This window comes from Melospiza georgiana, chromosome 29 (assembly GCF_028018845.1).
Source record: "Melospiza georgiana isolate bMelGeo1 chromosome 29, bMelGeo1.pri, whole genome shotgun sequence".
Taxonomy (NCBI): domain Eukaryota; kingdom Metazoa; phylum Chordata; class Aves; order Passeriformes; family Passerellidae; genus Melospiza; species Melospiza georgiana.
In genome coordinates, this window is record NC_080458.1 from 4844236 (window position 1) to 4872110 (window position 27875).

The 27875-nt window shown below is 50.7% G+C and overlaps 3 protein-coding genes across 6 annotated transcripts in view; 2 read left to right on the forward strand and 1 right to left on the reverse strand.

The window, feature by feature from the left end:
• The window catches only part of OS9 (OS9 endoplasmic reticulum lectin), a 10263-nt gene extending 4297 nt beyond the window's left edge, over positions 1 to 5966 (forward strand). Inside the window, exons 4-7 of the mRNA XM_058042012.1 lie at positions 199 to 351; positions 2454 to 2550; positions 4305 to 5107; positions 5895 to 5966. Coding sequence (XP_057897995.1) covers positions 199 to 351; positions 2454 to 2550; positions 4305 to 4387 — 333 coding nt within the window. The 3' untranslated portion in view covers positions 4388 to 5107; positions 5895 to 5966. The remainder of the gene's footprint in view (positions 1 to 198; positions 352 to 2453; positions 2551 to 4304; positions 5108 to 5894) is intronic.
• Positions 5458 to 8808, forward strand: LOC131094562 (uncharacterized). 4 transcript variants are annotated; one of them, XM_058042215.1, is made up of 3 exons: positions 5458 to 6047; positions 6115 to 6225; positions 6337 to 8808. In XM_058042215.1, the coding sequence occupies exons 1-3, from the start codon at positions 5660 to 5662 to the stop codon at positions 6903 to 6905; spliced, it is 1068 nt and encodes a 355-aa protein (XP_057898198.1). In that variant the 5' UTR covers positions 5458 to 5659; the 3' UTR covers positions 6906 to 8808. The 4 variants fall into 4 exon arrangements, 2 of the variants coding, with proteins under 2 accessions (XP_057898198.1, XP_057898197.1); XR_009115688.1 differs by having other exon boundaries at positions 5460 to 6047; positions 6115 to 7103; positions 7209 to 8808; XR_009115689.1 differs by having other exon boundaries at positions 5460 to 6047; positions 6115 to 7103; positions 7250 to 8808.
• A 6774-nt stretch (positions 8809 to 15582) lies between these two features.
• Positions 15583 to 21257, reverse strand: LOC131094418 (forkhead box protein J1-like). Its single transcript, XM_058042013.1, has 3 exons — positions 20781 to 21257; positions 17670 to 17812; positions 15583 to 16186 (listed from the first exon to the last, which is right to left on the reverse strand). The coding sequence occupies exons 1-3, from the start codon at positions 21255 to 21257 to the stop codon at positions 15583 to 15585; spliced, it is 1224 nt and encodes a 407-aa protein (XP_057897996.1).
• Between the last annotated feature and the right edge of the window lie 6618 nt (positions 21258 to 27875).

The window sequence follows — 27875 nt, forward strand, 5'->3', positions numbered from 1 at the left end:
AAAATTTCAGATCTGAGCTTGCTGTATCGAAAACAATCCCTGTGCTGCTTCTGTCCATCATTCCAAGGGAGGGGGGCAGAGCCCTTGGACATGGATTTAATCCCAATCCCCTCCTCCCCCTGGGGCAGGACACCTGGCTGGGCGGGAGGGCGGGCGAGGGGAGCTGCAGCCACCGCCCGGTGCCCCCTTGTCCCGCAGAGAGCCCTGAGCCGGGTGCTGTTCCTGACCCCGCACCTGCCGGCCTTCGTCCTGCGGCGCCGCCTGCGCAGCCACGTCCTGGAGATCCGGCAGCTGGACCGCGCCCTGCTGCGCCTGGGGCTGGGGCAGCTGAGCGAGGAGGAGCTGCGGGCGGTGAGCATGGCACGGGGCACCTGTGCCAGCTTGGGGGGCACCTCATGGGGCACCTGGGGATGGGGCAGCTGAGCGAGGAGGAGCTGCGGGCGGTGAGCATGGCACAGCACACCTGTGCCAGCCTGGGGGCACCTGGGGGGCACCTCATGGGGCACCTGGGGGACACCTCATGGGGCTGGGGCAGCTGAGCGAGGAGGAGCTGCGGGCGGTGAGCATGGCCCAGCACACCTGTGCCAGCCTGGGGGGCACCTCATGGGGCACCTCATGGGGCACCTGGGGCTGGGGCAGCTGAGCGAGGAGGAGCTGCGGGCGGTGAGCATGGCACAGCACACCTGTGCCAGCCTGGGGGGCACCTCATGGGGCACCTCATGGGGCACCTGGGGCTGGGGCAGCTGTCCAAGGAGGAGCTGCGGGCGGTGAGCGCGGCTGTGCCAGCCTGGGGCACCTGGGGGGCACCTCAGGTGGCACCTGCACGGCGTTGGGACACCTCGGGTGGCACCTGCAGGGCTGTTTCCACATCTCCCTGTCCTTGAGGGGGTCCTGGTGGGTGCTGGGTGTCCGTGTGTCTGTCTCTGACCATGTCCGTGTGTCCATCCTGACGGTGTCCATGTGCCCGTCTGTGACCGTGTCCGTCTGTCCATCCATGACCATGTCCATGTGTCCATCCCTGACCATGTCCGTGTGTCCATCCCTGACGGTGTCCGTGTGTCCATCCATGACCATGTCCGTGTGTCCATCCCTGATGTGTCCGTGTGTCCATCCTGAACGTGTCCGTGTGTCCATCCCTGATGTGTCCGTGTGTCCATCCCTAACGGTGTCCGTGTGTCCATCCCTAACGGTGTCCGTGTGTCCATCCCTGACCATGTCCGTGTGTCCATCCCTAACGGTGTCCGTGTGTCCATCCTGACGGTGTCCGCGTGTCCATCCCGGACCGTGTCCATCTGTCCATCCCTAACGGTGTCCGTGTGTCCATCCTGACAGTGTCTGTGTGTCCATCCCTGACGGTGTCCGTCTGTCCGTCCTGACGGTGTCCGTCTGTCCCTGACAGTGTCCGTGTGTCCATCCCTGACCATGTCCGTGTGTCCATCCCTAACGGTGTCCGTGTGTCCATCCCTGATGTGTCCGTGTGTCCATCCCTAACGGTGTCCGTGTGTCCATCCCTAACGGTGTCCGTGTGTCCATCCTGACGGTGTCCGCGTGTCCATCCCAGACCGTGTCCATCTGTCCATCCCTAACGGTGTCCGTGTGTCCGTCCCTGATGTGTCTGTGTGTCCGTCCTGACCATGTCTGTGTGTCCATCCCTGACCGTGTCCGTGTGTCCATCCCCGATGTGTCCATGTGTCCATCCCTGACCATGTCCGTGTGTCCGTCCTGACGGTGTCCGTGTGTCCATCCCTGACGGTGTCTGTGTGTCCATCCCTGACGGTGTCCGTGTGTCCATCCCTGATGTGTCCATGTGTCCATCCCTGACCATGTCCCTGTGTCCGTCCTGACCGTGTCCATGTGTCCGTCCCTGACCATGTCCGTGTGTCCATCCCTGACCGTGTCCGTGTGTCCATCCTGACGGTGTCCGTGTGTCCATCCTGACGGTGTCCGTGTGTCCATCCTGACGGTGTCCGTGTGTCCCTGACGGTGTCTGTCCATCCCTGATGTGTCCGTCTGTCCGTCCCTGACAGTGTCCGTGTGTCCATCCCTGACAGTGTCCGTCTGTCCGTCCCTGACGGTGTCCGTGTGTCCATCCCTGACAGTGTCCGTCTGTCCGTCCCTGACGGTGTCTGTCCATCCCTGATGTGTCCGTCTGTCCGTCCCTGACAGTGTCCGTGTGTCCATCCCTGACAGTGTCCGTCTGTCCCTGACGGTGTCCGTCTGTCCGTCCTGACCGTGTCCGTGTGTCCATCCCTGATGTGTCCGTCTGTCCCTGACAGTGTCCGTCTGTCCCTGACGGTGTCCGTCCGTCCCTGACGGTGTCCGTGTGTCCCTGACCATGTCCGTGTGTCCCTGACGGTGTCCGTCTGTCCCTGACGGTGTCCGTCTGTCCCTGACGGTGTCCGTCCGTCCCTGACCGTGTCCGTCTGTCCCTGACGGTGTCCGTCTGTCCCCAGGCCTGTTACCTGCGTGGGCTGAACTCCACTCCGCTGGGCCGGGCGCAGTGCCAGGCGTGGCTGGAGCAGTGGCTCAGGCTCTCCTGCCAGCTCCAAGGTACCCAAAGCCTTCCCTGGGCACGGGGGTGGCACTGCGGGGTGGCATTGTCACCATGGGGGCTCAGCCCTGTCACCTGTGCAGAGTCTGTGCCCATGTCCACCCCTGTGCCCTCCATGCCCGCCCCACTGCCCATCCCAGTGCTCCCAGTGCCCATCCCTGTGCCCATCCCAGTGCTCCAACCTAGTGCCCCCTTTGTGCCCATACCAGTTTTCCTTCTGGTGCCCATCCCAATGCCCCCCCTGTGCCCATCCCAGTGCCCATCCCAGTGCCGGCCATGCCCATCTCAAGTGCTCCCGCCATTCCCATCCCAGTGCTCCCAGTGCCCATCCCATTCTTGCCCCATGCCCATCCCAGTGCCCCCAGTGCCCATCTCAGTGCCCCCTGTGCCCATCCCAGTGCTCCCCGTGCTTATCTCAGTGCCCATCCCAATGCCCATCCCAGTGCTCCCAGTGCCCATCCCAGTGCCCATCCCAGTGCCCCTGTGCCCATCCCTGTGCTCCCCATGCCCATCCCAATGCCCATCCCAGTGCTCCCTCTGTGCCCATCCCAGTGCCCCTGTGCCCATCCCAGTGCCCCCGTGCCCATCCCTATGCTCCCCATGCCCATCCCAGTGCTCCCTCTGTGCCCATCCCAGTGCCCCTGTGCCCATCCCAGTGCCCCCGTGCCCATCCCTGTGCTCCCCATGCCCATCCCAGTGCCCATCCCAGTGTTCCCAGTGTCCATCCCAGTGCCCCTGTGCCCATCCCAGTGCCCATGCCAATGCTCCCCAGTGCCCCCCAGTTCTGCCCAGTCCACCCAGAATCCCCTCCATGCCCATCCCAGTGCTCCCAGTCCACCCAGTGCCCATTCCATGCCCACTCCAGCCCCCCCCAGTGCCCCCCAGTGCCAGTCCCAGCTCTCCCAGTGCCACCCCCCTGCCAGTCCCAGTGCTCCCAGTGCCCCCAGTGCCCATGCCAGTCCCTCACAGTGCCCCCAGTGCCACTCCCACCCCAGTCCCAGCTCTCCCAGTCTGCCCAGTGCCCCCCAGTGCTGCCCAGTCCACCCAGAGCCCCCCAGTGCCCACCACAGCACCCCCAGTGCCCCCCAGTGCCACTCCCATACCAGTGCCAGCCCTCCCAGCTCCCCCAGTGCCCCCAGTGCCACTCTCACCCCAATCCCAGCTCCCCCAGTGCCCCCCAGTGCCACTCTCACCCCAATCCCAGCCCTCCCAGTGCCCCCCAGTGCTGCCCAGTCCACCCAGAACCCCATCCATGCCCATCCCAGTGCCCCCAGTGCTCCCAGTGCCCGTGCCAGTCTCTCCCAGTGTCCCCCACTGCCACTCCCCAGCCAGTCCCAGCCCCCCCCAGTGCCCCCAGTGCCAGTCCCAGCCCCCCCAGCCCCCTCAGTGCCAGTCCCATCCCATCCCATGCCCCCCCCAGTGCCCCCAGTGCCAGTCCCAGTGTGCCCAGTACCCTCAGTGCCAGTCCCACCCCATCCCATGCCCCCCCCCAGTGCCCCCAATGCCAGTCCCAGCCCCCCCAGCCTCCTCAGTGCCAGTCCCACCCCATCCCATGCCCCCCCCAGTGCCCCCAATGCCAGTCCCAGTGTCCCCAGGCCCCTCAGTGCCCCCATGCCAGTCCCAGTGTCCCCAGGCCCCTCAGTGCCCCCATGCCAGTCCCAGTGTCCCCAGCCCCCTCAGTGCCAGTCCCACCCCATGCCATGCCCCCAGTGCCCCCATGCCAGTCGCTCACGGTGCCCCTGTGCCCCCGCAGCCTCGGAGGCCTCCCTGCTGGCACACAGCATGGTCCTGCTGGCCCTGGAGCCGTGCCAGCCCCCGAGGGACAGCCCCGCGTGACCGGAGGGTGACAGGGTGGCACCTGTGTGTCATCCCCTCCAGGTGGCACTGCCACAGTGACTCAGAGGTGACAGGGTGGCACCTGTGTGTCGTCCCCTCCAGGTGGCACTGCCATGGTGCTCTGAGTGACCGGGCACTGACAGGTGACACCTGCATGTGCCCCCCGGACTGTGCTGCCATGGTGCCCTGCGTGACCAGAGGGGTGGCAGGGTGGCACCTGCGTGTCCCCTCTCCAGACTGTGCCACCATTGTGCCCCCAGTGACAGGGTGGCACCTGCGTGTCCCCTCTCCAGACTGTGCCACCATTGTGCCCCCAGTGACAGGGTGGCACCTGCGTGTCCCCTCTCCAGACTGTGCCACCATTGTGCCCCCCGTGACAGGGTGGCACCCGCGTGTCCCCTCTCCAGACTGTGCTGTGACAGTGACCCAGGGTGGCACCTGCGTGTCCCCACCCCCGCCCAGGCTGTGCCCCCCGCCCCTGGCACAGCTGGCACAGCTGGCACAGCTGGCACAGGCGGTGGCTGTGCTGCTCGGTAATTAACTGTGTCTCGTTAATTGTGGGGAGAGAGAGCGGCTCCCGGAGCTGGGGCTTCCTGTGGGACCTGATGGTGTTCCTGTGGGATCTGCTGGGGGTTATTGTGGGATCTGCTGGGGCTTCCTGTGGGATCTGCTGGGGGTTCCTGTGGGATCTGCTGGAGGTTCCTGTGGGATCTGCTGGAGGTTCTTGGGGGACCTGATGGTGTTCCTGTGGGATCTGCTGGGGGTTCCTGTGGGATCTGCTGGGTGTTCCTGTGGGACCTGATGGTGTTCCTGTGGGATCTGCTGGAGCTTCCTGTGGGATCTGCTGGGGCTTCCTGTGGGATCTGCTGGAGGTTCCTGTGGGATCTGCTGGGGGCTCCTGTGGGATCTGATGGAGGTTCTTGTGGGATCTGCTGGGGCTTCCTGTGGGATCTGCTGGGGGTTCCTGTGGGATCTGCTGGAGGTTCCTGTGGGACCTGATGGTGTTCCTGTGGGATCTGCTGGAGCTTCCTGTGGGATCTGCTGGGTGTTCCTGTGGGACCTGATGGTGTTCCTGTGGGATCTGCTGGGGCTTCCTGTGGGATCTGCTGGAGGTTCCTGTGGGACCTGATGGGGGTTCCTGTGGGATCTGCTGAGGGTTCTTGTGGGATCTGCTGAGGGTTCCTATGGGATCTGCTGGAGCTTCCTGTGGGATCTCCTGGATGTTCTCACGGGACCTGCTGGGTGTTCCCGTGGGGTCTGCTGGGTGTTGTCATGGGTTCTTCTGGATGTTCCTCTGGGATTTGGTGGATGCTTCCCATGGGATCTGTTGGATGTTCCTGTGAGAACTTCTGGAGCTTTCCATGGAATTTGGTGGATTCCCATGGGATCTGCTGGAGGTTCCTGTGGAATCTGCTGGAGGTTCCTGTGGGATCTGGTAGGTGTTCCTGTGAGATCTTCTGGAGCTTTCCATGGAATTTGGTGGAGGTTCCCATGGGATCTGCTGGAGGTTCCCATGGGATTTGGTGGATGCTTCCCATGAGATCTTTGGGATGCTCCCGTGAGATCTTCTGGATGTTCCTGTGGGATGTTCTGGATGTTTACATGGAATTTGGTGGATTCCCATGGGATCTGCTGGAGGTTCCTGTGGGATCTGCTGGAGGTTCCTTGTAGGATCTGGTAGGTGTTCCTGTGAGATCTTCTGGAGCTTTCCATGGAATTTGGTGGAGGTTCCCATGGGATCTGCTGGAGGTTCCTGTGGGATCTGGTAGATGTTCCTGTGAGAACTTCTGGAGCTTTCCATGGAATTTGGTGGATGCTTCCCATGAGATCTTCGGGATGTTCGTGCGTGATCTGGTGGGTGTTCCCATGGGATCTGTTGGAGGCTCCTCTGAGATCTGCTGGATGCTTCCCCTGGGATCTATTGGATGTTCCTGCGAGATCTTCTGGAGGTTTCCATGGAATTTGGTGGATGCTTCCTGTGGGATCTTCTGGAGGTTCCTGTGGGATCTTCTGGAGGTTTCCATGGAATCTGGTGGATGCTTCCTGTGGGATCTTCTGGAGGTTCCTGTGGAATCTGGTGGATGCTTCCCGTGGGATCTTCTGGAGGTTCCTGTGGGATCTGCTGGAGGTTCCTGTGGGATCTGCTGGATGCTCCTGTGGGATCTCAGGACATTCCCCTGGGATCTGGTGGCCCTGGCTCCCTCCTGGACACTTCTCCTGTTGCTTTTCTCCTCTGAGCACTCTTAACTGTCCCAGCCCTCCCCATCAAGCAGCTCCCTGGAATTCCCACCAACCCCCCCACGTCCCTGTGGGATCTCCTTGGGGTTCCCCGAGTTCCTTTTGGGGTTTCCTGGCAGAATTTGGGGTTCCCGAGAACCTTTTGGGGTTACCTGAGATCCTCTTGTGGTTTCCTGAGAGTCCTTTGGGGTTTCTCGAGAGCTTTTTGGGGTTCCCTGAGATCTTCTGGGGTCTCCTGAGAACATTTTGGGGTCTCCTGAGGACATTTTGGGTTTCCTGAGAACTTTCTGGGGTCTCCTGAGAACTTTTTGGGGCTTCCTGAGATCCTTTTGGGGTCCCTGAGATCCTTTTGAGGTTCCCTGAGAGCTTTTTGGGGTTCCCTGAGATCTTTTGGGGTCTCCTGAGAACATTTTGGGGTCTCCTGAGAACATTTTGGGTTTCCTGTGAACTTTCTGGGGTCTCCTGAGAACTTTTTGGGGTTTCCTGAGATCCTTTTGTGGTCTCCTGAGAGTCCTTTGGGGTTTCTCGAGAGCTTTTTTGGGATCTCCTGAGATCCCTTTGGGGTCCCTGAGATCCTTTTGAGGTTCCCTGAGAGCTTTTTGGGGTTCCCTGAGATCTTTTGAGGTTCCCTGAGAGCTTTTTGGGGTTCCCTGAGATCTTTTGTGGTCTCCTGAGAACATTTTGGGTTTTCTGAGAGCTTTCTGGGTTCTCCTGAGGACTTTTTGGGGTTTCCTGAGAACTTTTGGGGTTTCCTGAGATCCTTTTGGTTTTCCACCTAAATATTCCCCTTAAATTCATCATTTTTGGGAATTTCCGAGCCCCTCCCCTTGAGAAATTCACATTTTTTTTCGCCGCAATTCAATTTCATTTAACCAATTTTTTGGTGCTTCCACTTAAATATTTCCCTTAAATTCCACATTTTTGTGAATTTCAGAACCCCCTTCAATGAATTCACATTTCAGCCACAATTCATGTCTAATTTTACAAATTTTTTTGTTTTTCCACTTAAATATTCCCCTTGAATTCAGCATTTTTATGAATTTCAGAGCCCCCCTTGAGGAGTTAACTTTTCACCCACAATTCACATCTAATTTAAATAATTTTTTTCATTTTTCTACTTAAAATTCCCCTAAATTCCACATTTTTATGAATTTCAGAACGCCCCCTTGAGGAATTAACTTTTCAGCCAAAATTCAATCTAATTTAACCTTTTGTTTTTATTTTTCCACTTAAATATTCCCCTTAAATTCCACATTTTTGTGAGTTTCAGAACCCCCTTTAATGAATTCACTTTTCAGCCACAATTCATGTCTAATTTTACCAAATTTTTTGTTTTTCCACCTAAATATTCCCCTTGAATTCAGCATTTTTATGAATTTCAGAGCCCCCCCCTTGAGGAATTCACTTTTCACCCACAATTCACATCTAATTTAAATAATTTTTCATTTTTCCACTTAAAATTTCCCTTATATTCCACATTTTTATGAATTTCAGAACGCCCCCTTGAGGAATTCACTTTTCAGCCAAAATTCAATCTAATTTAACCTTTTGTTTTTATTTTTCCACTTAAATATTCCCCTTAAATTCCAGATTTTTGTGAATTTCAGAACCCCCTTTAAAGAATTCACATTTCAGCCACAATTCATGTCAAATTTTACCAAATTTTTTGTTTTTCCACTTAAATATTCCCCTTGAATTCCACATTTTTATGAATTTCAGAGCCCCCCTTGAATTCACCATTTTCAGCCAAAATTCAATCTAATTTAAACATTCTTTTCATTTTTCCACTTGGATATTTCCCTTAAATACAGAATTTTTGTGAATTTCAGAGCCCCCCCTTGAGAAATTCACTTTTCAGCCACAATTCACATCTAATTTTACCTTTTTTTTATGTTTTTCCCACTTGAATATTCCCCTTAAATTCAGCGTTTTTTCAGGAAAAAGGAACCCATTGTTAAACCATTATTTGTGGATATGGTAGGGGAAAAAAATAAATTGTAAAATATTGAAGAGAAGCTTTGTATTCACAGAATTTGGGAAAATAAAAACGAAAAGTGAAAAGTGAAAAGTGAAAAATGAAAAGTGAAAAGTGAAAAATGAAAAGTGAAAAGTGAAAAATGGGGGTTGGAGGAATTTGAGGGGACCTCTGGATTTTGGGGGGCAGGGGGGGACTCGAGGAGAGGATCTGGTGGATGAAGTCAAATAAAAATGATTAAAAATTATTTTAAAATGGAAAAAATGTTCCTTGAAATGACTGAAATCTGGGAAAAGGGAGTGAATTCTGGGAGGTCTGGGGGCGGGGTCACATCTGGGGACACATCTGGGGACACATCTGGGGACACATCTGGGGTCACCCCCAGGACAGGGTGGGGGAGCTGGGGATCCGTGGGGATCAAAAATACCAAAAACTGGGATTGTCACCCTCAAGTCCCGTGTCACCCGTTTGTCACCTCCCAACCGTGTCACCCCTCAGCCCCGTGTGTCACTTCTGAGCCTTGTGTCACCCCTCAGTCCTGTCACCCTTCAGTCCAGTGTCACCTCTGAACCTTGTGTCACCTTTCAGTCTTGTCACCCCTCGGCCCTGTGTCACCCCTGTGTCACTCTCCAGTCTTGTCACCCCTCAGTCCTGTCACCCTCACTCCTGTCACCCTCAAGTCCTGTCACCCGTTTGTCACCTCCCAACCGTGTCACCCCTCAGCCCCGCGTCACTTCTGAGCCTTGTGTCACCCCTCAGTCCTGTCACCCCTCAGCCCTGTGTCACCCCTGTGTCACTTTCCATCTTGTCACCCCTCAGCCCCGTGTGTCACTTCTGAGCCTTGTGTCACCCCTCAGTCCTGTCACCCTTCAGCCCTGTGTCATCCCTGTGTCAGTTTCCATCTTGTCACCTCTCAGTCTTGTCACCCTCAAGTCCTGTGTCACCCATTTGTCACCTCCCAACCCTGTCACCCCTCGGCCCTGTGTCACTTCTGAGCCTCGTGTCACCTCTCAGTCCTGTCACCCTTCAGCCCTGTGTCACCTCTGAACCTCGTGTCACCCCTCAGTCTTGTCACCCCTCGGCCCTGTGTCACCCCTGTGTCACTTTCCATCTTGTCACCCCTCAGTCCTGTCACCCTCAAGTCCCATCACCCGTTTGTCACCTCCCAACCGTGTCACCCCTCAGCCCCGTGTGTCACTTCTGAGCCTTGTGTCACCTCTCAGTCTTGTCACCCCTGTGTCACCCCTGTGTCACTTTCCATCTTGTCACCCCTCAGCCCCGTGTGTCACTTCTGAGCCTCATGTCACCTCTCAGTCCTGTCACCCTTCAGCCCTGTGTCACCCCTGTGTCACTTTCCATCTTGTCACCCCTCAGTCCTGTCACCCTCAAGTCCTGTCACCCATTTGTCACCTCCCAACCATGTCACCCCTCAGCCCCGTGTCACTTCTGAGCCTCGTGTCACCTCTCAGTCCTGTCACCCCTCAGCCCTGTGTCACCCCTGTGTCACTCTCCAGTCTTGTCACCCCTCAGTCCTGTCACCCATTTGTCACCTCCCAACCCTGTCACCCCTCAGCCCTGTGTCACCCCTGTGTCACTTTCCATCTTGTCACCCCTCAGCCCTGTGTCACCTCTGGACCCCGTGTCACCTCCCAGCCCTGCCGTCTCTCAGTTCTGTGTCACTCCTTTGTCACCTCCCAGCCTCGTGCCACCCCTGTGTCACCTCTGGGCTGTTTGTCACCTCTCAGTTCTGTGTCACCCCTCGGTCCCGTGTCACCTCCCAGCCCTGTCCTCTCTCAGCCTCTGTTTGTCACCTCTGAGCTCTTTGTCACCCACAAGTCCTGTGTCACCTCTGAGCCCTGTGTCACCCATTTGTCACCACCCAGTCCTGTGTCACCTCTGTGCCCTGTGTCACCCATTTGTCACCTCCCAGTCCTGTGTCACCTCTCAGCCCCGTGTCACCCCTCAGTCCTGTGTCACCTCCCAGCACTGTCACCGGTAAGTCCTGTGTCACCTCTGAGCCCCGTGTCACTCCTGTGTCACCTCTCTGAGCTCTTTGTCACCCTTCAGTCCTGTGTCACCCCTTAGTCCTGGTCACCCTTCAATCCTGTGTCACCTTTGAGCTGTTTGTCACCTCCCAGCCCCGTGTCAGCTCTGAGCCCTGTGTCACTTTTGAACTCTTTGTCACCCCTCAGCCCCGTGTCACCTCTGAGCCATGTGTCACCTCTTAGTTCTGTCACCCCTCAGCCCTGGTCCCCCCTGTGTCACCTCTGGGCTCTTTGTCACCCCTCAGTCCCGTGTCACCTCCCAGCCCTGTCCTCTCTCAGCCTCTGTTTGTCACCTCTGAGCTCTTGGTCACCCCTCAGTCCTGTGTCACCTCTCAGCCCCGTGTCACCCATTTGTCACCTCCCAGTCCTGTGTCACCTCTGAGCCCCGTGTCACTCCTGTGTCACCTCTCTGAGCTCTTTGTCACCTCTCAGTCCTGTGTCACTCCTTAGTCCTGTGTCACCCCTCCCAGCCCTGTGTCACCTTTGAGCTGTTTGTCACCTCCCAGCCCCGTGTCACCTCTGAGCCCTGTGTCACCCATTTGTCACCCCTCAGTCCTGTGTCACCTCTCAGCTCTGTCACCTCTGAGTTCTGTGTCACCCTGTCACCCCTCACCCCTGTGTCACCCCTCAGTTCTGTCATCCCTCAGCCCTGTGTCCCCTCCCAGCCCTGCCACCTCTCAGGCCTGTCACCCCTGAGTCCTGTGTCACCTCTGTGCCCCGTGTCACCCGTCAGTTCTGTCACCTCCCAGCCCTGTGTCACCCCTGTGTCACCTCTGAGCTCTTTGTCACCCCTCAGTCCTGTATCACCCGTTTGTCACCCCTCAGCCCTGTGTCACCCCTGTGTCACCTCTGTGTCCTGTGTCACCTCCCAGCCCTGTGTCACCCTTGTGTCAACCTTCAGTTCTGTCACCACTCACCCCTGTGTCACCTCTCAGTCCTGTCAACTCTAAGTCCTGTGTCACCCGTTTGTCACTTCCCAGCCCCGTGTCACCTCTCAGCTCTGTCACTTCTCATCCCTGTGTCACCTCTGAGCCCTGTGTCACCTCCCAGCCCTGTGTCACCTCTGAGCCCTGTGTCACCCCTCAGCCCTGGTCACCCCTCAGTCCTGTGTCACCCGTTTGTCACCTCCGAGCCCCGTGTCACCCATTTGTCAGCTCTGAGCCCTGTGTCACCCCTCAGTTCTGTCACCCGTTAGTCACCTCTCAGCCCCCATGTCACCTCCCAGCTCTTTGTCACCCCCTGTGTCACCCCTCAACCCTGTCACCACATCCTGGGCAGCGGCACAGGGACAGTGCCAGCCCCGGGGAGTGACACAGGGACAGTGCCAGCCCTTGAGAGGACACAGGGAGAGTGCCAGCTCTGGATGGTGGCACAGGGACAGTGCCAGCTCTGGATGGTGGCACAGTGACAGTGCCAGCCCCGGGGAGTGACACAGGGACAGTGCCAGCTCTGGGTGATGACACAGGGACAATGCCAGCTCTGGAGGGGGGCACAGGGACAGTGCCAGCTCTGGCAGTGGCACAGGGACAATGCCAGCTCTGGGGGGTGGCACAGAGACAATGCCAGCTGTGGGTGATGGCACAGGGACAGTGCCAGCCCCGGGGAGTGACACAGGGACAGTGCCAGCTGTGGGTGATGGCACAGGGACAATGCCAGCTGTGGGTGATGGCACAGGGACAGTGCCAGCTCTGGATGGTGGCACAGGGACAGTGCCAGCTGTGGGTGATGGCACAGGGACAATGCCAGCTCTGGGTGATGACACAGGGACAGTGCCAGCTCTGGATGGTGGCACAGGGACAGTGCCAGCCCTGGGCAGTGGCACAGGGACAATGCCAGCCTGGGTGATGACACAGGGACAGTGCCAGCTCGGGATGGTGGCACAGGGACAGTCCCAGCTGTGGGTGATGGCACAGGGACAGTGCCAGCCCTTGAGAGGACAGAGGGACAGTGCCAGCTCTGGGGGTGGCACAGGGACAGTGTCAGCTGTGGGTGATGGCACAGGGACAGTGCCAGCCCTTGAGAGGACACAGGGACAGTGCCAGCTCTGGATGGTGGCACAGAGACAGTGCCAGCTCTGGATGGTGGCACAGGGACAGTGCCAGCCTGGGTGATGACACAGGGACAGTGCCAGCTGTGGGTGATGGCACAGGGACAGTGCCAGCCCCGGGGAGTGACACAGGGACAATGCCAGCCCTGGGCAGTGGCACAGGGACAGTCCCAGCTGTGGGTGATGGCACAGGGACAGTGCCAGCCCTTGAGAGGACACAGGGACAGTGCCAGCTCTGGCAGTGGCACAGGGACAATGCCAGCTCTGGGTGATGACACAGGGACAGTGCCAGCCCTAGGCAGTGGCACAGGGACAGTGCCAGCCCTGGGGAGTGACACAGGGACAGTGACAGCCCTTGAGTGGCACAGGGACAGTGCCAGCCTGGGTGATGACACAGAGACAGTGCCAGCCTTGAGAGGACACAGGGACAGTGCCAGCTCTGGATGGTGGCACAGGGACAGTGCCAGCCTGGGTGATGGCACAGGGACAATGCCAGCCCCGGGGAGTGACACAGGGACAGTGCCAGCTCTGGGGAGTGACACAGGGACAGTGACAGCCCTGGGCAGTGGCACAGGGACAGTGCCAGCTCTGGGGGGTGGCACAGGGACAGTGCCAGCTGTGGGTGATGGCAAAGGGACAGTGCCAGCCCAGGGAGTGGCACAGGGACAATGCCACCCTCCAGGGCAGAGCCAAAGGTGCTGGAAGGAAACCAGAAAATAAAACAGGAATTCTTTTCTTTCTCTGCTTTGCTTTCTTTATTCTATCTCTTAAAAACTGCCAATAAAACTTTAAAAATTCAATATCCCCAATTCAATTAAAAAATTCAGTATCCCCGAATGTCTTCAGCACCATTCCCCAAGCAAAAAACAGAACAGAAAGCAGCAAAAAGAACAGAAAGCAAAAAAGAATCCCTCATCCATAAAACCATCTACACCCATCCCTAAAACCCTCCTAAATCAAGAAAATTGAACTGAATTGGATTGGATTGGATTGGATTGGATTGGATTAATTGAATTGGATTGGATTGGATTGGATTGGATTAATTGGATTGGATTGGATTGGATTGGATTGGATTGGATTGGATTTTTTGGATTGGATTAATTGAATTGGATTGGATTGAATTGGACTGGATTGGATTGGATTGGATTAATTGAATTGGATTGGATTGGACTGGATTGGATTGGATTAATTGGATTGGATTGGATTGGATTGGATTGGATTGGATTGGATTGGATTGGATTGGATTGATTTGATTGGATTAATTGAATTGGATTGGATTAATTGGATTGGATTGGATTGGATTGGATTGGATTAATTGGATTGGATTGGATTAAATTGGATTGGATTGGATTAAATTGAATTGGATTGGATTGGATTGGATTGGATTGATTGGATTAATTGGATTGGATTAATTGGATTGGATTGAATTGGATTGGATTGAATTGGATTGGATTGGATTGGATTGGATTGGACTGGATTGGATTGGATTGGATTAATTGAATTGGATTGGATTGGACTGGATTGGATTGGATTAATTGGATTGGATTGGATTGGATTGGATTGGATTGGATTGGATTGGATTGGATTGGATTGGATTAATTGGATTGGATTGGATTGGATTGGATTGGATTGGATTGGATTGGATTGGATTGGATTGGATTGGATTGATTTGATTGGATTAATTGAATTGGATTGGATTAATTGGATTGGATTGGATTGGATTGGATTGGATTAATTGGATTGGATTGGATTAAATTGGATTGGATTGGATTAAATTGAATTGGATTGGATTGGATTGGATTGGATTGATTGGATTAATTGGATTGGATTAATTGGATTGGATTGAATTGGATTGGATTGAATTGGATTGGATTGGATTGGATTGGATTGGATCGGATTGATTGGATTAATTGGATTGGATTGGATTGGATTGGATTTTTTGGATTGGATTGGATTGGATTGGATTAATTGAATTGGATTGGATTGGATTGGATTGGATTGGATTAATTTAATTTAATTGGATTGGATTGGATTGGATTGATTTGATTGGATTGATTTGATTGGATTAATTGGATTGGATTGGATTAATTGGATTGGATTGGATTAGTTGGATTGGATTGAATTGGATTGAATTGGATTGGATTAATTGGATTGGATTAATTGGATTGGATTGGATTAATTGGATTGAATTGGATTGGATTGGATTGGATTAATTGGATTGGATTGGATTAAATTGGATTGGATTGGATTAAATTGAATTGGATTGGATTGGATTGGATTGGATTAATTGGATTGGATTGGATTGGATTGGATTGGATTGGATTGGATTGGATTGGCTTGAATTGGATTGGATTAATTGGATTGGATTGGATTGGATTGGATTGGATTGGATTGGATTGGATTGGATTGGATTGGATTGGATTGGATTGGATTGGATTAAGTTGAATTGAATTGGATTGGATTGGATTGGATTGGATTGGATTGGATTAATTGAATTGAATTGGATTGGATTGGATTAATTGAATTGGATTGAATTGAATTGAATCTAATTGAATCTAATGTAATGTAATCTAATCTAATCCAATCTGATCTAATCTAAAATTAATCTAATCTAATCTATAATCTAATCTAATTAATGAAATGGAATGGCATGGAATCTAATCTAAAATCTAATCTAATCTAATCTATTCTAATCTAATCTAACATAATATAATCGAATCTAATATAGTCTAGTCTAATTAATCTAAACAATCTAATCTAGATTGTTTCTAGTCTAATTAATCTATCTAATCTAATCCAATCTAACCTAATCTAACCTAATCTAATCTAATCTAATCTAATCTAATCTAATCTAATCTAATCTAATCTAATCTAATCTAATCTCCCATGTCTAATAGAGCCTTAAATGTGCCAGCGAGTCCCAGTCCATGATCTCCCTGCTGCCCTGGAGGTTCCCAGCCCCCTGTTCCGCGGGCACGCAGCCGGGCACGCCGCCCCTCATCTCCTCGTGCCACGCGGCCTCCAGGAACGCCGTGGCCATCAGGGTTTCATCCAGGCCTGGCTTAGCAGGGCTGGGCTCAGGGAGGGCCTGGGGCCAGCCCCGTGCCCGGCTGGGGTGCAGGGAGAAGGTTCCAGGCTGCCCCAGAGCGCAGAACTCCCCCTGCTCCGCGGGGGCATCCAGCAGCGCTTCCCACTCCGTGCTGCCCTTCAGCTCCGTCAGCTCGCCCGGCGCCTCCTGGCACCCCTGGGCACAGCCGGGCACCCAGGGCACCTCCGCCCAGGGCTGCTGGCTCTGCTGGGCGCCTCGGTTCTCCACGGGGCTCCACCGGTGGCTGCTCTCAAACTCCTCGAACTCGCGCAGCAGCCGCTGCAGCTCCGCGCCCACCTCGAGGCCCCCGCGGGTGGCGGTGACGGTGGCAGTGCCAGCGGGGCTGGGGACACGGCGGGGACACTGCTGGGCTCGCCTGGAGGAGGGCACGGGATCTGGAAGGGCCCTGTGGGACAGAGATGGGTCACCTCTGAAAAATCATCTTTGCCCAGCTGAGAATGCTCAGGGAAAAATGAAAACGATTCTTTTGTCATTTGCTTCTCCTGCGTTTTGCTGCTTTGGGATGTGGTTGGACATTGTTGACCCAGGTAATTTTTTCATTGGTTTCTGCTGTGAATTGTTTGGAATTAATGAATTAATGGCCAATTAGGGCCAAGATGTGTCAGGACTCTGAAGAGAGCCACAAGTTTTTCATTATCATTTTTTTAGCTTTCGTCTGTGTCCTTTCCCTATTCTTTAGTAGAGTTTAGTATAGCATTCTTTTATATATATATATATATATATACATATATATATATATAAAATTATAATTATATATATATATTATAAAGATTATATTATAATTTATCATTATATTATATTATAATATATTATATTATATTATATTATATTATGTTATATTATGTTATATATGAAATAATATATTATTTATATAATATATAATATGTAATATGTAATATGTAATATGTAATATGTAATATATAATATATAATATATAATATATAATATATAATATATAATATATAATATATAATATATAATATATAATATATAATATATAGTATATAGTATATCGTATATTATATATTATATATTATATATTATATATTATATATTATATATTATATATTATATATTATATATTATATATTGTATATTGTATATTGTATATTGTATATTATATAATATATATTATATAATATATATAATATATTATATAATATATCTATTATATAATATATACTATATAATTATGTAATTATATAACTGCATATATATTATATCATTATATAATACATATACATATATATTATAATTATATAATATTTAATATATATAATTATATATATTATATATATATATCAGCTTTCTAAGTACATGGAGTCAGATTCATTCCTTCCTGCCATGGGGGACCCCAGAAAACACCACACCTAATAATGACTTTCTTTCCTTTTTTTCTTTCCTTGGCTCAGCCCCAGAGCCCCACTGAGGGGTGTTTTACCTCTCACCCTAACTCAGTTTTTCTCTATCAAGACCTTTGTTATTTTGCCTTTTATTATTTTTTTTTTTGTTTCCAACACTGCCACAAAAGCCATCCTGCTGATTTTATTCATCTGAAGTAACTCAGCTGTTTCAAACATGATATAAATCACCAAAAATATTATAAGACCAAGCTTGAGGAGACCCTTCTAGCAGTGGATTTGGTTTTATACCTCTTGCACCTAGCTTGATGTACTCCATAGAGTTTTGTTATTTTGTCTTTTATTAAAACTTTTCTGTTTCCAACACTACCACAGAACCCATCCTGCTGATTTTATCCATCTGAAGTAGCTCAGCTACCCCAAACATGACAAAAATCACCAAAATCTTATAAAATCTAGCTCGAGGAGACCCTCATATCTCTGGGTTTGGTTTTTCCTGAGAATCACCTGTGTCCTTTGAGGGTGCTGCTCTTGAGCCACTGGGCGTACTGGGGGTGAAGCTTCCAGAAGGCTCCTCTGCCCGGCTCCCCCTTCTCGCGGGGCACCTTCACAAAGCGCTTGTTGATGCACAGGTTGTGCCTGATGGAGCTCTGCAGGCAAAGAAAAAAAGAAATAAATTTTAAAATTTTCAAAGTTTAATAGTAACGAAACGATGCACAGGTTGTGCCTGATGGAGCTCTGCAGGCAAAAGAAAAAAAGAAATAAATTTTTAATATTTTTCAAAGTTTAATAGTAATAAAATGATGCACAGGTTGTGCCTGATGGAGCTCTGCAGGCAAAAGAAAAAAAGAAATAAATTTTAAAATTTTCAAAGTTTAATAGTAACGAAACGATGCACAGGTTGTGCCTGATGGAGCTCTGCAGGCAAAAGAAAAAAAGAAATGAATTTTTAAAATTTTCAAAGTTTAATAGTAATAAAACGATGCACAGGTTGTGCCTATTGGAGCTCTGCAGGCAAAAGAAAAAAAGAATTAAATTTTTAAAGTCTTCAAAGTTTAATAGTAATAAAATGATGCACAGGTTGTGCCTGATAGAGCTCTGCAGGCAAAAGAAGAAAAGAAATGAATTTTTAAAATCTTCAAAGTTTAATAGTAACAAAATGATGCACAGGTTGTGCCTGATGGAGCTCTGCAGGCAGAAAAGAAAACAAGCTTTTAAAATGTTAAAGGTTTAAGAGTAATAACATTAAATTACAACAATTAAATTAATGATTGTAAGAGTAGCAATATAATTAGAGTAATAAAAATGTGGACAATTAGGATTTAGGACAATATAAGACAATAAAAACAAAGAGTTATGAATGGTCTCGGTGCCTTTTTCTGGGCAAAATAATCCCAGAAAACAGAGGATTAACCCTTAAAAGCAACAGCCTGTTGCATATTCATACATCTCATGAATAATTCATAATTCCACCCAAACACAGGATTCTGTGTCAACTTCTTCCTCTGAATTCTGGTGGCTCTTCAGGCCTGAGCAAGGTGGGAATGTGAGAAATGCCAATCGTTTATTTTTAAAATTTTAAGACCTTAATAGTAATAAAATAGTTATAAAAATAGCAATATAATTAGAGTAACAAAAATTTGGACAATTAAGATTTAGGACAATATGAGATAATTAAACAGATGGTCCAGGTACCTTTTTCTGGGCAAAATAAACCCGAAAAAGGACCCGTGTTAACAGAGGATTAACCCTTAAAAGCAACAGCCTGTTGCATATTCATACACCTCATGCATGATGCATAAATTCCATGCAAACACAGGATTCTGTCTGGGCACTGTCGGCTTCTTCCTCTGAATCCTGATGGCCAAGGTGGGAAGAACTCGATAAAAAAGCAATAAATTATCTTTTTTTTGAAAGATTCAGGTGTCCTGTGGCTTCTATATTGCTGTGAATCCTCCCAAAAAATGCATTTTACATAGCATAGTTTCTATTTTCACATTTTGTTATAGCCTAAAACTATATTTAACACACTATTTAAGAAGATTATTGCAGCACAAATTTCTAACATAACACATATAATAATAATTTGAATATTTGCAAAAAGCCAATCATAAAACGTGCTTAAATATTTAACACAATACTTAAGGAAATTAATACAGCACAACTTTCTAACATAACATAATATTCATTTGAAACATTCCTACCCAGATACAATCTGGGATTTCAAACATTCCTGCCTGGATACAATCTGAGATTTCAAACATTCCTGCCTGGATACAATCTAGGATTTCAAACATTCCTACCTAGATACAATCTGAGATTTCAAACATTCCTCCCTGGGTACAATCTGGGATTTCAAACATTCCTGCCTGGATATAATCTGAGATTTCAAACATTCCTACCTGGATATAATCTGAGATTTCAAACATTCCTACCTGGATACAATCTGAGGTTTCAAACATTCCTGCCTGGATACAATCTGAGATTTCAAACATTCCTACATGGATACAATCTGAGATTTCAAACATTCCTACCTGGATATAATCTGAGGTTTCAAACATTCCTACCCAGACATAATCTGAGGTTTCAAACATTCCTACCCAAATATAATCCAGAGGTTTTTGAGACACCAGCACGGCTTCTCCACTGGATTCCCCAGAGGAGCAGAGCTGCCTCTTCTTCCACTGGATCTTCAGAGGAAGAATAAATCCTTCTCTACAGGATCCCTGCTCCAGCAGAACCACCCCTGACACTGCAGGAGGGCTGAGCCACAATTCCAATGGGACTGCTGCCAACACCCTGACCCACAGGGTGCCAGGTTGGGTTCTGACTCTGTCAGTGTTGTTTTTAGTTACTGCATTGTTTATTTTATCCTTTTATTTTCTTCCCTATTAAAGAACTGTTATGCCTGCTCCCATATTTTTTGCCTGAGAGGTCTTAATATAAAATTTATACCAATTTGGAGGGAAGGGTTTACATTCTCCATTTCAGGGGTGGGTCCTGCCTTCCTTAGCGCACACCTGTCCTTCCAACCTAATGAGACAAACTGTTATTCTTGCTCTCATATTTTTAGTATAAAATTTATAGCAATTCGGATGAGGGGAGGGTTTACATTCTCCATTTCAGGGGAGGCTCCTGCCTTTCTTAGCACACACCTGGCTTTCCAAACCGAGACAAACCATTATTCCTGCTCCCATATTTTTTGACTGAAAGCCCTTAATATAAAATTTATAGCAATTTGGAGGGAGGGGGTTTGTATTCTCCATTTCAGGGGTGGGTCCTGCCTTCTTTAGCACACACCTGTCTTTTCTAACCAAGACAAACTGTTATTCCCTGCTCCCATATTTTTGCCTGAGAGCAAAAATTAATTTCAAATTTCTAGCAATTCGGAGAGGTGGGGGAGGGTTTACATTTTCCATTTCGGGGGAGGCTCCTGCCTTCCTTAGCACACACCTGTCCTTCCAACCTAATGAGACAAAATGTTATTCTTGCTCTCATATTTTTAATATAAAATTTTTAGCAATTCAGATGAGGGGAGCGTTTACATTTTCCATTTCATGGGACGCTCCCGCCCTTTCCTCAGCAGCCACTTTCCCAAACCCACGCATCCTCTCCTACCTGCCAGCTGGGGTGGGCGCGGCGGAAATAGCAGAAATTGTCGCTGATCCACTTGCAGATGGCAGCCAGGGTGAGCTTGGGCTGCTGGCTGGCCTCCATGGCCATGCAGATCAGCGTGGCGTACGAGTAGGGCGGCTTGACGTGGCCGTTTGTCCTGTAGTCGACGACCCCCGGGTGTCCCGGCGGGGTCACCGCCCGGGCCACGCTGGCGGTGCCCGGCGAGGACGCGGCCGAGCGCGGGATGTCCATGTAGTGGCCGAGCTCCTCGGAGGTCAGGGGAAATCCCGGGCTCTGGAAGTCCACCAGGCTCACCAGGTTCTCCCAGATGCTGCAGCGGTCCTCGGGGTCCTGGGAGATGGGGGCCAAGCCCAGGTGGGCGCCTGTCAGCTCGGCCAGCCACAGCAGGTCGGGCTGGGCACCGCGGCGCTCGTCCTGGCCGGAGCCCTGGGCTCTGGGCACGGGGCTGGAGCACACCATGGCTCGGGGGGGGCTGCAGGAGGTAAAGGGCACGGTGAAATAAGAGATTTTTTTGTCGCAGACATCTTTTATGAAAAAAAATCTTTTTTAGGATTTATGAATGTGGATTTGTATTTTGGGTATTCAATACTTGTGTTGAATTGATATCTATGGATATCAAAATCCATAGATCAATATCCATATTGGGAATGAGATGTACCAAAGTTATCAATATGTGTTTGTATTTTGAGCATTCAATACTTGTATAGATAAAAGGACCCTGGAATCACCTGTAAGTCGTAGTGTGTGTTTGGGAATTATCCCACAATAAACATCCACTTTCTAACTCTAAACTTTTAGGGAGTTTTTGGATACCGGTACCAGATCAATATTCATATTGGAAATGAGATGTACCAAAGTTATGAATATGCATTTGTATTTTGGGTATTCAGTACTTGTACAGATAAAAGGACTCTGTAATCACCTGTAAATTGCGGTGTGTATTTGGGAGTTATCTTGCAATGAACATTCACTCTCTAACTCGAAACTGTGAGAGAGTTTTTGTCTGTCACAGTTGGATATCAGCACTAGATCAATATCCATATTGGGAATGAGATGTACCAAATTTATCAATATGTGTTTGTATTTTGGGTATTCAATACTTGTATTGAATTGATATCTATGGATATCAAAATCCATAGATGAATATCCATATTGGGAATGAGATGTACCAAATTTATCAATATGTGTTTGTATTTTGGGTACTCAATACTTGTATTGAATTAATATTTATGGATATCAAAATTCATAAATCAATATCCATGTTGGGAATGGGATGCACCAAAGTTATCAATATGGATTTGTATTTTGGGTATTCAATACTTGTATAGATAAAATATATACTTGTATATAAAAGATATAGATTATATATTATATAGATATAGATTTGTAATCACCTGTAAACTGCAGTGTGTGTTTGGGAGTTATCCCACAGTAAACATTCACTTTGTAACTCCAAACTGTCAGAGAGTTTTTGGATATTGGTACCAGATCAATATCCATATTGGGAATGAGATGCACCAAAGTTATCAATATGTGTTTGTATTTTGGGTATTCAATACTTGTATTGAATTGATATCTCTGGATATCAAAAGCCATAGATCAATATCCATATTGGGAATGAGATGCACCAAAGTTATCAATATGTGTTTGTATTTTGGGTATTCAATACTTGTATAGATAAAAGATATAGATTATATATTATATAGATATGGATTTGTAATCACCTGTAAATTGCAGTGTGTGTTTGGGAGTTATCCCACAATAAACATCCACTTTGTAACTTTGAACTGTCAGAGAGTTTTTGGATATTGGTACCAGATCAATATCCATATTGGGAATGGGGTGTACCAAAGTTATCAATATGTGTTTGTATTCTGGGTATTCAATACTTGTATTGAATTGATATCTATGGATATCAAAATCCATAAATCAATATCCATGTTGGGAATGGGATGCACCAAAGTTTTCAATATATATTTTGTATTTTGGGTATTCAATACTTGTATAGATAAAATATATACTTGTATAAATAAAAGATATAGATTATATATTATATAGATATAGATTTGTAATCACCTGTAAATTGCAGTGTGTGTTTGGGAGTTATCCCACAGTAAACATTCACTTTGTAACTTTGAGCTGTTAGAGAGTTTTTGGATATTGGTTCTAGATCAATATCCATATTGGGAATGAGATGCACCAAAGTTATCAATATGTGTTTGTATTTTGGGTATTCAATACTTGTGTTGAATTGATATCTATGGATATCAAAATCCATAAATCAATATCCATGTTGGGAATGGGATGCACCAAAGTTATCAATATGGATTTGTATTTTGGGTATTCAATACTTGTATAGATAAAATATATACTTGTATAAATAAAAGATATAGATTATATATTATATAGATACAGATTTGTAATCACCTGTAAATTGCAGTGTGTATTTGGGAGTTATCCCACAGTAAACATTCACTTTGTAACTCCAAACTGTCAGAGAGTTTTTGGATGTTGGTACCAGATCAATATCCATATTGGGAACGGATATCAATATGTGTTTGTATTTTGGGTATTCAATATTTGTATTGAATTGATATCTATGGATATCAAAATCCATAGATTTTGGATATCAAAATCCATAGATGAATGTCCATATTGGGAATGGGATGCACCAAAGTTTTCAATATATATTTGGTATTTTGGGTATTCAATACTTGTATAGATAAGAGATATAGATTATATATTATATAGATATAGATTTGTAATCACCTGTAAATTGCAGGGTATTTTTGGGAATTATCCCACAATAAACATCCACTTTCTAACTCTAAACTGTCAGAGAGTTTTTGGATATCGGTACTAGATCAATATCCATATTTTTAATAAATCAGCGGACTCTGTTTATCCTGTGTATCGCTTCAGGAGGGTTGAGGTTCCGCGAGGTGCAGCCGCTGCCTGGCACCCAACAGGCGTTCCTGGAACCCCTGGAGCTGCCTGGGTGACACCTTTGGGCGACACCTCTGGGGGACACCTCTGGGCGACACCTCTGGGTGACACGGAGCTCCATGCTTGCCCTGGTGGGGATTTCACAGCCCTGAACCTCGGGAAATTCCCTCTAAAGCCCCTAAACCCGCCGGGCTGGCACTGCCCAGCGAGGTTTCGGCAGGAACGAAATCAGCATCCCCTCCCTGCCCTTCAACAGCACAAACTCAGCCCTGCATCCCGCCGAGCGAGGCTGTTCCTCACGGGTCGCGGGAGAGTCCAACACCTCCACCCTAAATACCCTAAAAAGCTCATCCATCCTCCCATCCCGTCCCTGCCACCGATTTCTCCCCCCTTTGATGCCATTTCTTTGCCGTCTCCCCCATCCCCGGTCCCCGTGGCAGGGAGGGACCCCGAGCCCAGCGTCACCTTCAGCCTGCGGGGAGCTCCGGGGGCGCTGCGCTGGTTCGGGCTCCGGGCGGCGGATCCGGGCTGTGTTTCGGGCCGGGAGAGAGGCGGGGAGGGAGGGAGAGGAGCGGCCCGAGGGCAGCAGCGGCCGCTGGCCCGGCGGAACCGGGAGCGCGGCGGAACCCGGGGCGCGCGGGGGGCGCCGCCGTTTGGGGCGGGGGGCTCGCGGGCGGCTCCCGGGACGGGCATTCGCTCGCATTCGCTCGCATTCGTTCGTTTTCGCTCGCATTCCCTCGCCCCGTGGCCAAACGGGCTCCTCGGTGCCTCGTCGGGCTCGGCGGAGCGGCGGCACCGGGCTCCGGTAGCGGGGGAGCCGCGGCATCACCGGAGCGCTGCCCCCCGGGCCCGTTCGCTCGCGGCAGTCCCGGGAGAGGAGAACGGGCCCGGCCCGGGAGGGAGAGCGAGGGTTGAGGAAGGGCAGGAACGCAGAGAGATGGGAAGGCATAAGGGGAAAGCAGCGCCGAGGGGCCGGGGCTGGCGGGGTCGTACCGGGGATGGTGCCCGGGGGTGCCGGGGACCAGAGCGGGGCAGCGGCAGCGGCAGCAGCCCCGAAGGCGACGTGCCCGGTGTCCTGTGTGTGTGTCCTGTGTGTGTGTCCTGTGTGTGTGTCCTGTGTGTGTCCTGTGTGTGTCCTGTGTGTGTACTGTGTGTGTCCTGTGTGTGTGTCCTGTGTGTGTGTCCTGTGTGTGTCCTGTGTGTGTCCTGTGTGTGTGTCCTGTGTGTGTCCTGTATGTGTGTCCTGTGTGTGTCCTGTGTGTGTGTTCTGTGTGTGTGTCCTGTGTGTGTCCTGTGTGTGTGTCCTGTGTGTGTGTCCTGAGTGTGTGTCCTGTGTGTGTGTCCTGTGTGTGTGTGTCCTGTGTGTGTCCTGTGTGTGTGTCCTGAGTGTGTGTCCTGTGTGTGTGTCCTGTGTGTGTGTGTCCTGTGTGTGTGTCCTGTGTGTGTGTGTCCTGTGTGTGTCCTGTGTGTGTCCTGTGTGTGTGTCCTGTGTGTGTCCTGTGTGTGTGTCCTGTGTGTGTCCTGTGTGTGTGTCCTGTGTGTGTGTCCTGAGTGTGTGTCCTGTGTGTGTGTCCTGTGTGTGTCCTGTGTGTGTGTCCTGTGTGTGTGTCCTGTGTGTGTGTCCTGTGTGTGTCCTGTGTGTGTGCCCTGAGTGTGTGTGTCCTGTGTGTCCTGTGTGTGTCCTGAGTGTGTGTCCTGTGTGTGTCCTGTGTGTGTGTCCTGTGTGTGTCCTGTGTGTGTGCCCTGAGTGTGTGTGTCCTGTGTGTGTGTCCTGAGTGTGTGTCCTGTGTGTGTGTCCTGTGTGTGTCCTGTGTGTGTCCTGTGTGTGTGTCCTGTGTGCGTCCTGTGTGTCCTGTGTGTGTGTCCTGTGTGTGTCCTGTGTGTGTGTCCTGAGTGTGTCCTGTGTGTGTGTCCTGTGTGTGTGTCCTGTGTGTGTCCTGTGTGTGTCCTGTGTGTGTGTCCTGAGTGTGTCCTGTGTGTGTATCCTGTGTGTGTCCTGTGTGTGTCCTGTGTGTGTGTCCTGTGTGTGTGTCCTGTGTGTGTCCTGTGTGTGTGTCCTGTGTGTGTCCTGTGTGTATCCTGTGTGTGTGTCCTGTGTGTGTCCTGTGTGTGTCCTGTGTGTGTGTCCTGTGTGTCCTGTGTGTGTGTCCTGTGTGTGTGTCCTGTGTGTGTCCTGTGTGTGTGTCCTGTGTGTGTCCTGTGTGTGTCCTGTGTGTGTGTCCTGTGTGTGTGTCCTGTGTGTGTCCTGTGTGTGTGTCCTGTGTGTGTGTCCTGTGTGTGTCCTGTGTGTGTCCTGTGTGTGTGTCCTGTGTGTGTCCTGTGTGTGTCCTGCCCTGTGTCCTGTGTGTGTGTCCTGTGTGTGTCCTGTGTGTGTGTCCTGTGTGTGTGTCCTGTGTGTGTGTCCTGTGTGTGTCCTCTGTGTGTCCTGTGTGTGTGTCCTGTGTGTGTCCTGTGTGTGTCCTGTGTGTGTGTCCTGTGTGTGTCCTCTGTCCTGCCCTCTGTATGTCCTGCCCCGTGTCCTGTGTCCTGCCCTGTGTCCTACTCTGTGTCCTGCCGTCTGTCCTGCCCTGTGTGTCCTACCCACGTCCTGCTCTGTGTCCCACGGTGTGCCCTGCCCTGTGTCCCGCCCTGTGTCCTGCTCTTTGTCCCGTGCCGTGTCCTGCCCTGTGTGTGTCCTACTGTGTGTCCTGCCCTCTGTCCTGCACCGTGTGTGTCCTGCGTTGTGTCCTACCCCGTGTCCTACCCCGTGTCCTGCTGTCTGTCCTACCCTGTGTGTCCTACCCTGTGCCCTGCTCCATGTCCTGCCCTCTGTCCCACGCTGTGTCCTGCCCTGTGTGTGTCCTACCGTGTGTCCTGCCCTGTGACCTTCCCCTCTGTCCTGTCCTGTGTCTGTCCTGCCCTCTGTCCTGCCCTCTGTGTGTCATCCCCTCTGTCCTGCTCCATGTCCTGCCCTCTGTCCTGCCCTGTGTCCTACCGTGTGTCCCACCCTCTGTCCCGCCCTCTGTTGTCCTGTGTCCTGCCCCGTGTCCCACGCTGTGTCCCTGTGTCCTGCCCCCTTGTCCTGCCCTCTGCCCTGTGCCCTGTCCCGTGTCTGTCCTGCCCCGTGTCTGTCCTGCCCTGTGTCCCACGGTGTGTCCTGCCCTCTGTCCTGCCCCATGTCTGTCCTGTCCCGTGTCTGTCCTGCCCCGTCTCTGTCCCGTGTCTGTCCTGTCCCGTGTCTGTCCTGCCCTCTGTCCTGCCCTGTGTCCCACGGTGTGTCCTGCCCTCTGTCCTGTCCCGTGTCCTGCCCTGTGTCCCACGGTGTGTCCTGTCCCGTGTCTGTCCTGCCCCGTCTCTGTCCCGTGTCTGTCCCGTGTCTGTCCTGCCCTCTGTCCTGTCCCGTGTCTGTCCTGCCCTCTGTCCCGCCCCGTGTCTGTCCTGCCCTCTGTCCTGTCCCGTGTCTGTCCTGCCCTCTGTCCTGTCCCGTGTCTGTCCCGCCCCGTGTCCTGCCCTCTGTCCTGCCCCGTGTCTGTCCTGTCCCGTGTCTGTCCCGCCCCGTGTCCGTCCATCCCCCCGGAGCACCCTCAGCCCTCTGGCCGCCCCCCGAGCCCCCGCCCCCGTTCTGGCTCCTCACGCAGCACCCACAGCCCCGAGGGCAAACCTGGGGGTGCGGGGCGCTGCCAGAGCCCCGAATCAAAGGGTTAAAGGGCTGTGCCCTCGGTGCGATCTCAAAATCACAGCCGGGGGTTTGTCAGAGAAACCCCCCACCGACCCCTGCGTCAGAAACCTCTGTCACTGACCCCCTGAGCCAGAAATTCACTCCAAGGTTTGCAGGAGAAACGTTTCATACGAAAAATCCTCTTTTACAGACGGATTCGACACGTCCCACTTGATTGGCTGACTGATAAAAACATCTTTTCACAAATAATCCTTGAGAAGAGTGGAAAAACAGAATAGGAAAAGACCTAGGGGACATCAGGAGGGCGGGGATGGAGTCTGTGCACCCCCAGGAGCCTCCAGGTCCTCAGGAGTCACTGAGGGGACAGCAGGGACAGATCCAGGTGCTCTGTGCACCCCCAGGACCCTCCAGGTGTCCCCCTGGTCCCCAGGAGTGATTGGGGCGACAGCAGGGATGGATTCAGACACTTTGTG

Excerpts from the sequence above, each read along its gene's own strand:
- LOC131094418 (XM_058042013.1), bottom strand. The coding sequence starts at position 21,257 with ATGGTGTGCTCCAGCCCCGTGCCCAGAGCCCAGGGCTCCGGCCAGGAC. Across the intron at positions 17,813-20,780 it reads GCGCCCACCCCAGCTGGCAG|AGCTCCATCAGGCACAACCT; the intron begins GTAGGAGAGGAT and ends CTTTGCCTGCAG. Across the intron at positions 16,187-17,669 it reads AGCACCCTCAAAGGACACAG|GGCCCTTCCAGATCCCGTGC; the intron begins GTGATTCTCAGG and ends TCTGTCCCACAG.
- LOC131094562 (XM_058042214.1), top strand. The coding sequence starts at position 5,660 with ATGGGTTCTTCTGGATGTTCCTCTGGGATTTGGTGGATGCTTCCCATG. Across the intron at positions 6,048-6,114 it reads TCCTGTGGGATCTGCTGGAG|GTTCCCATGGGATCTGCTGG; the intron begins GTTCCTTGTAGG and ends AATTTGGTGGAG.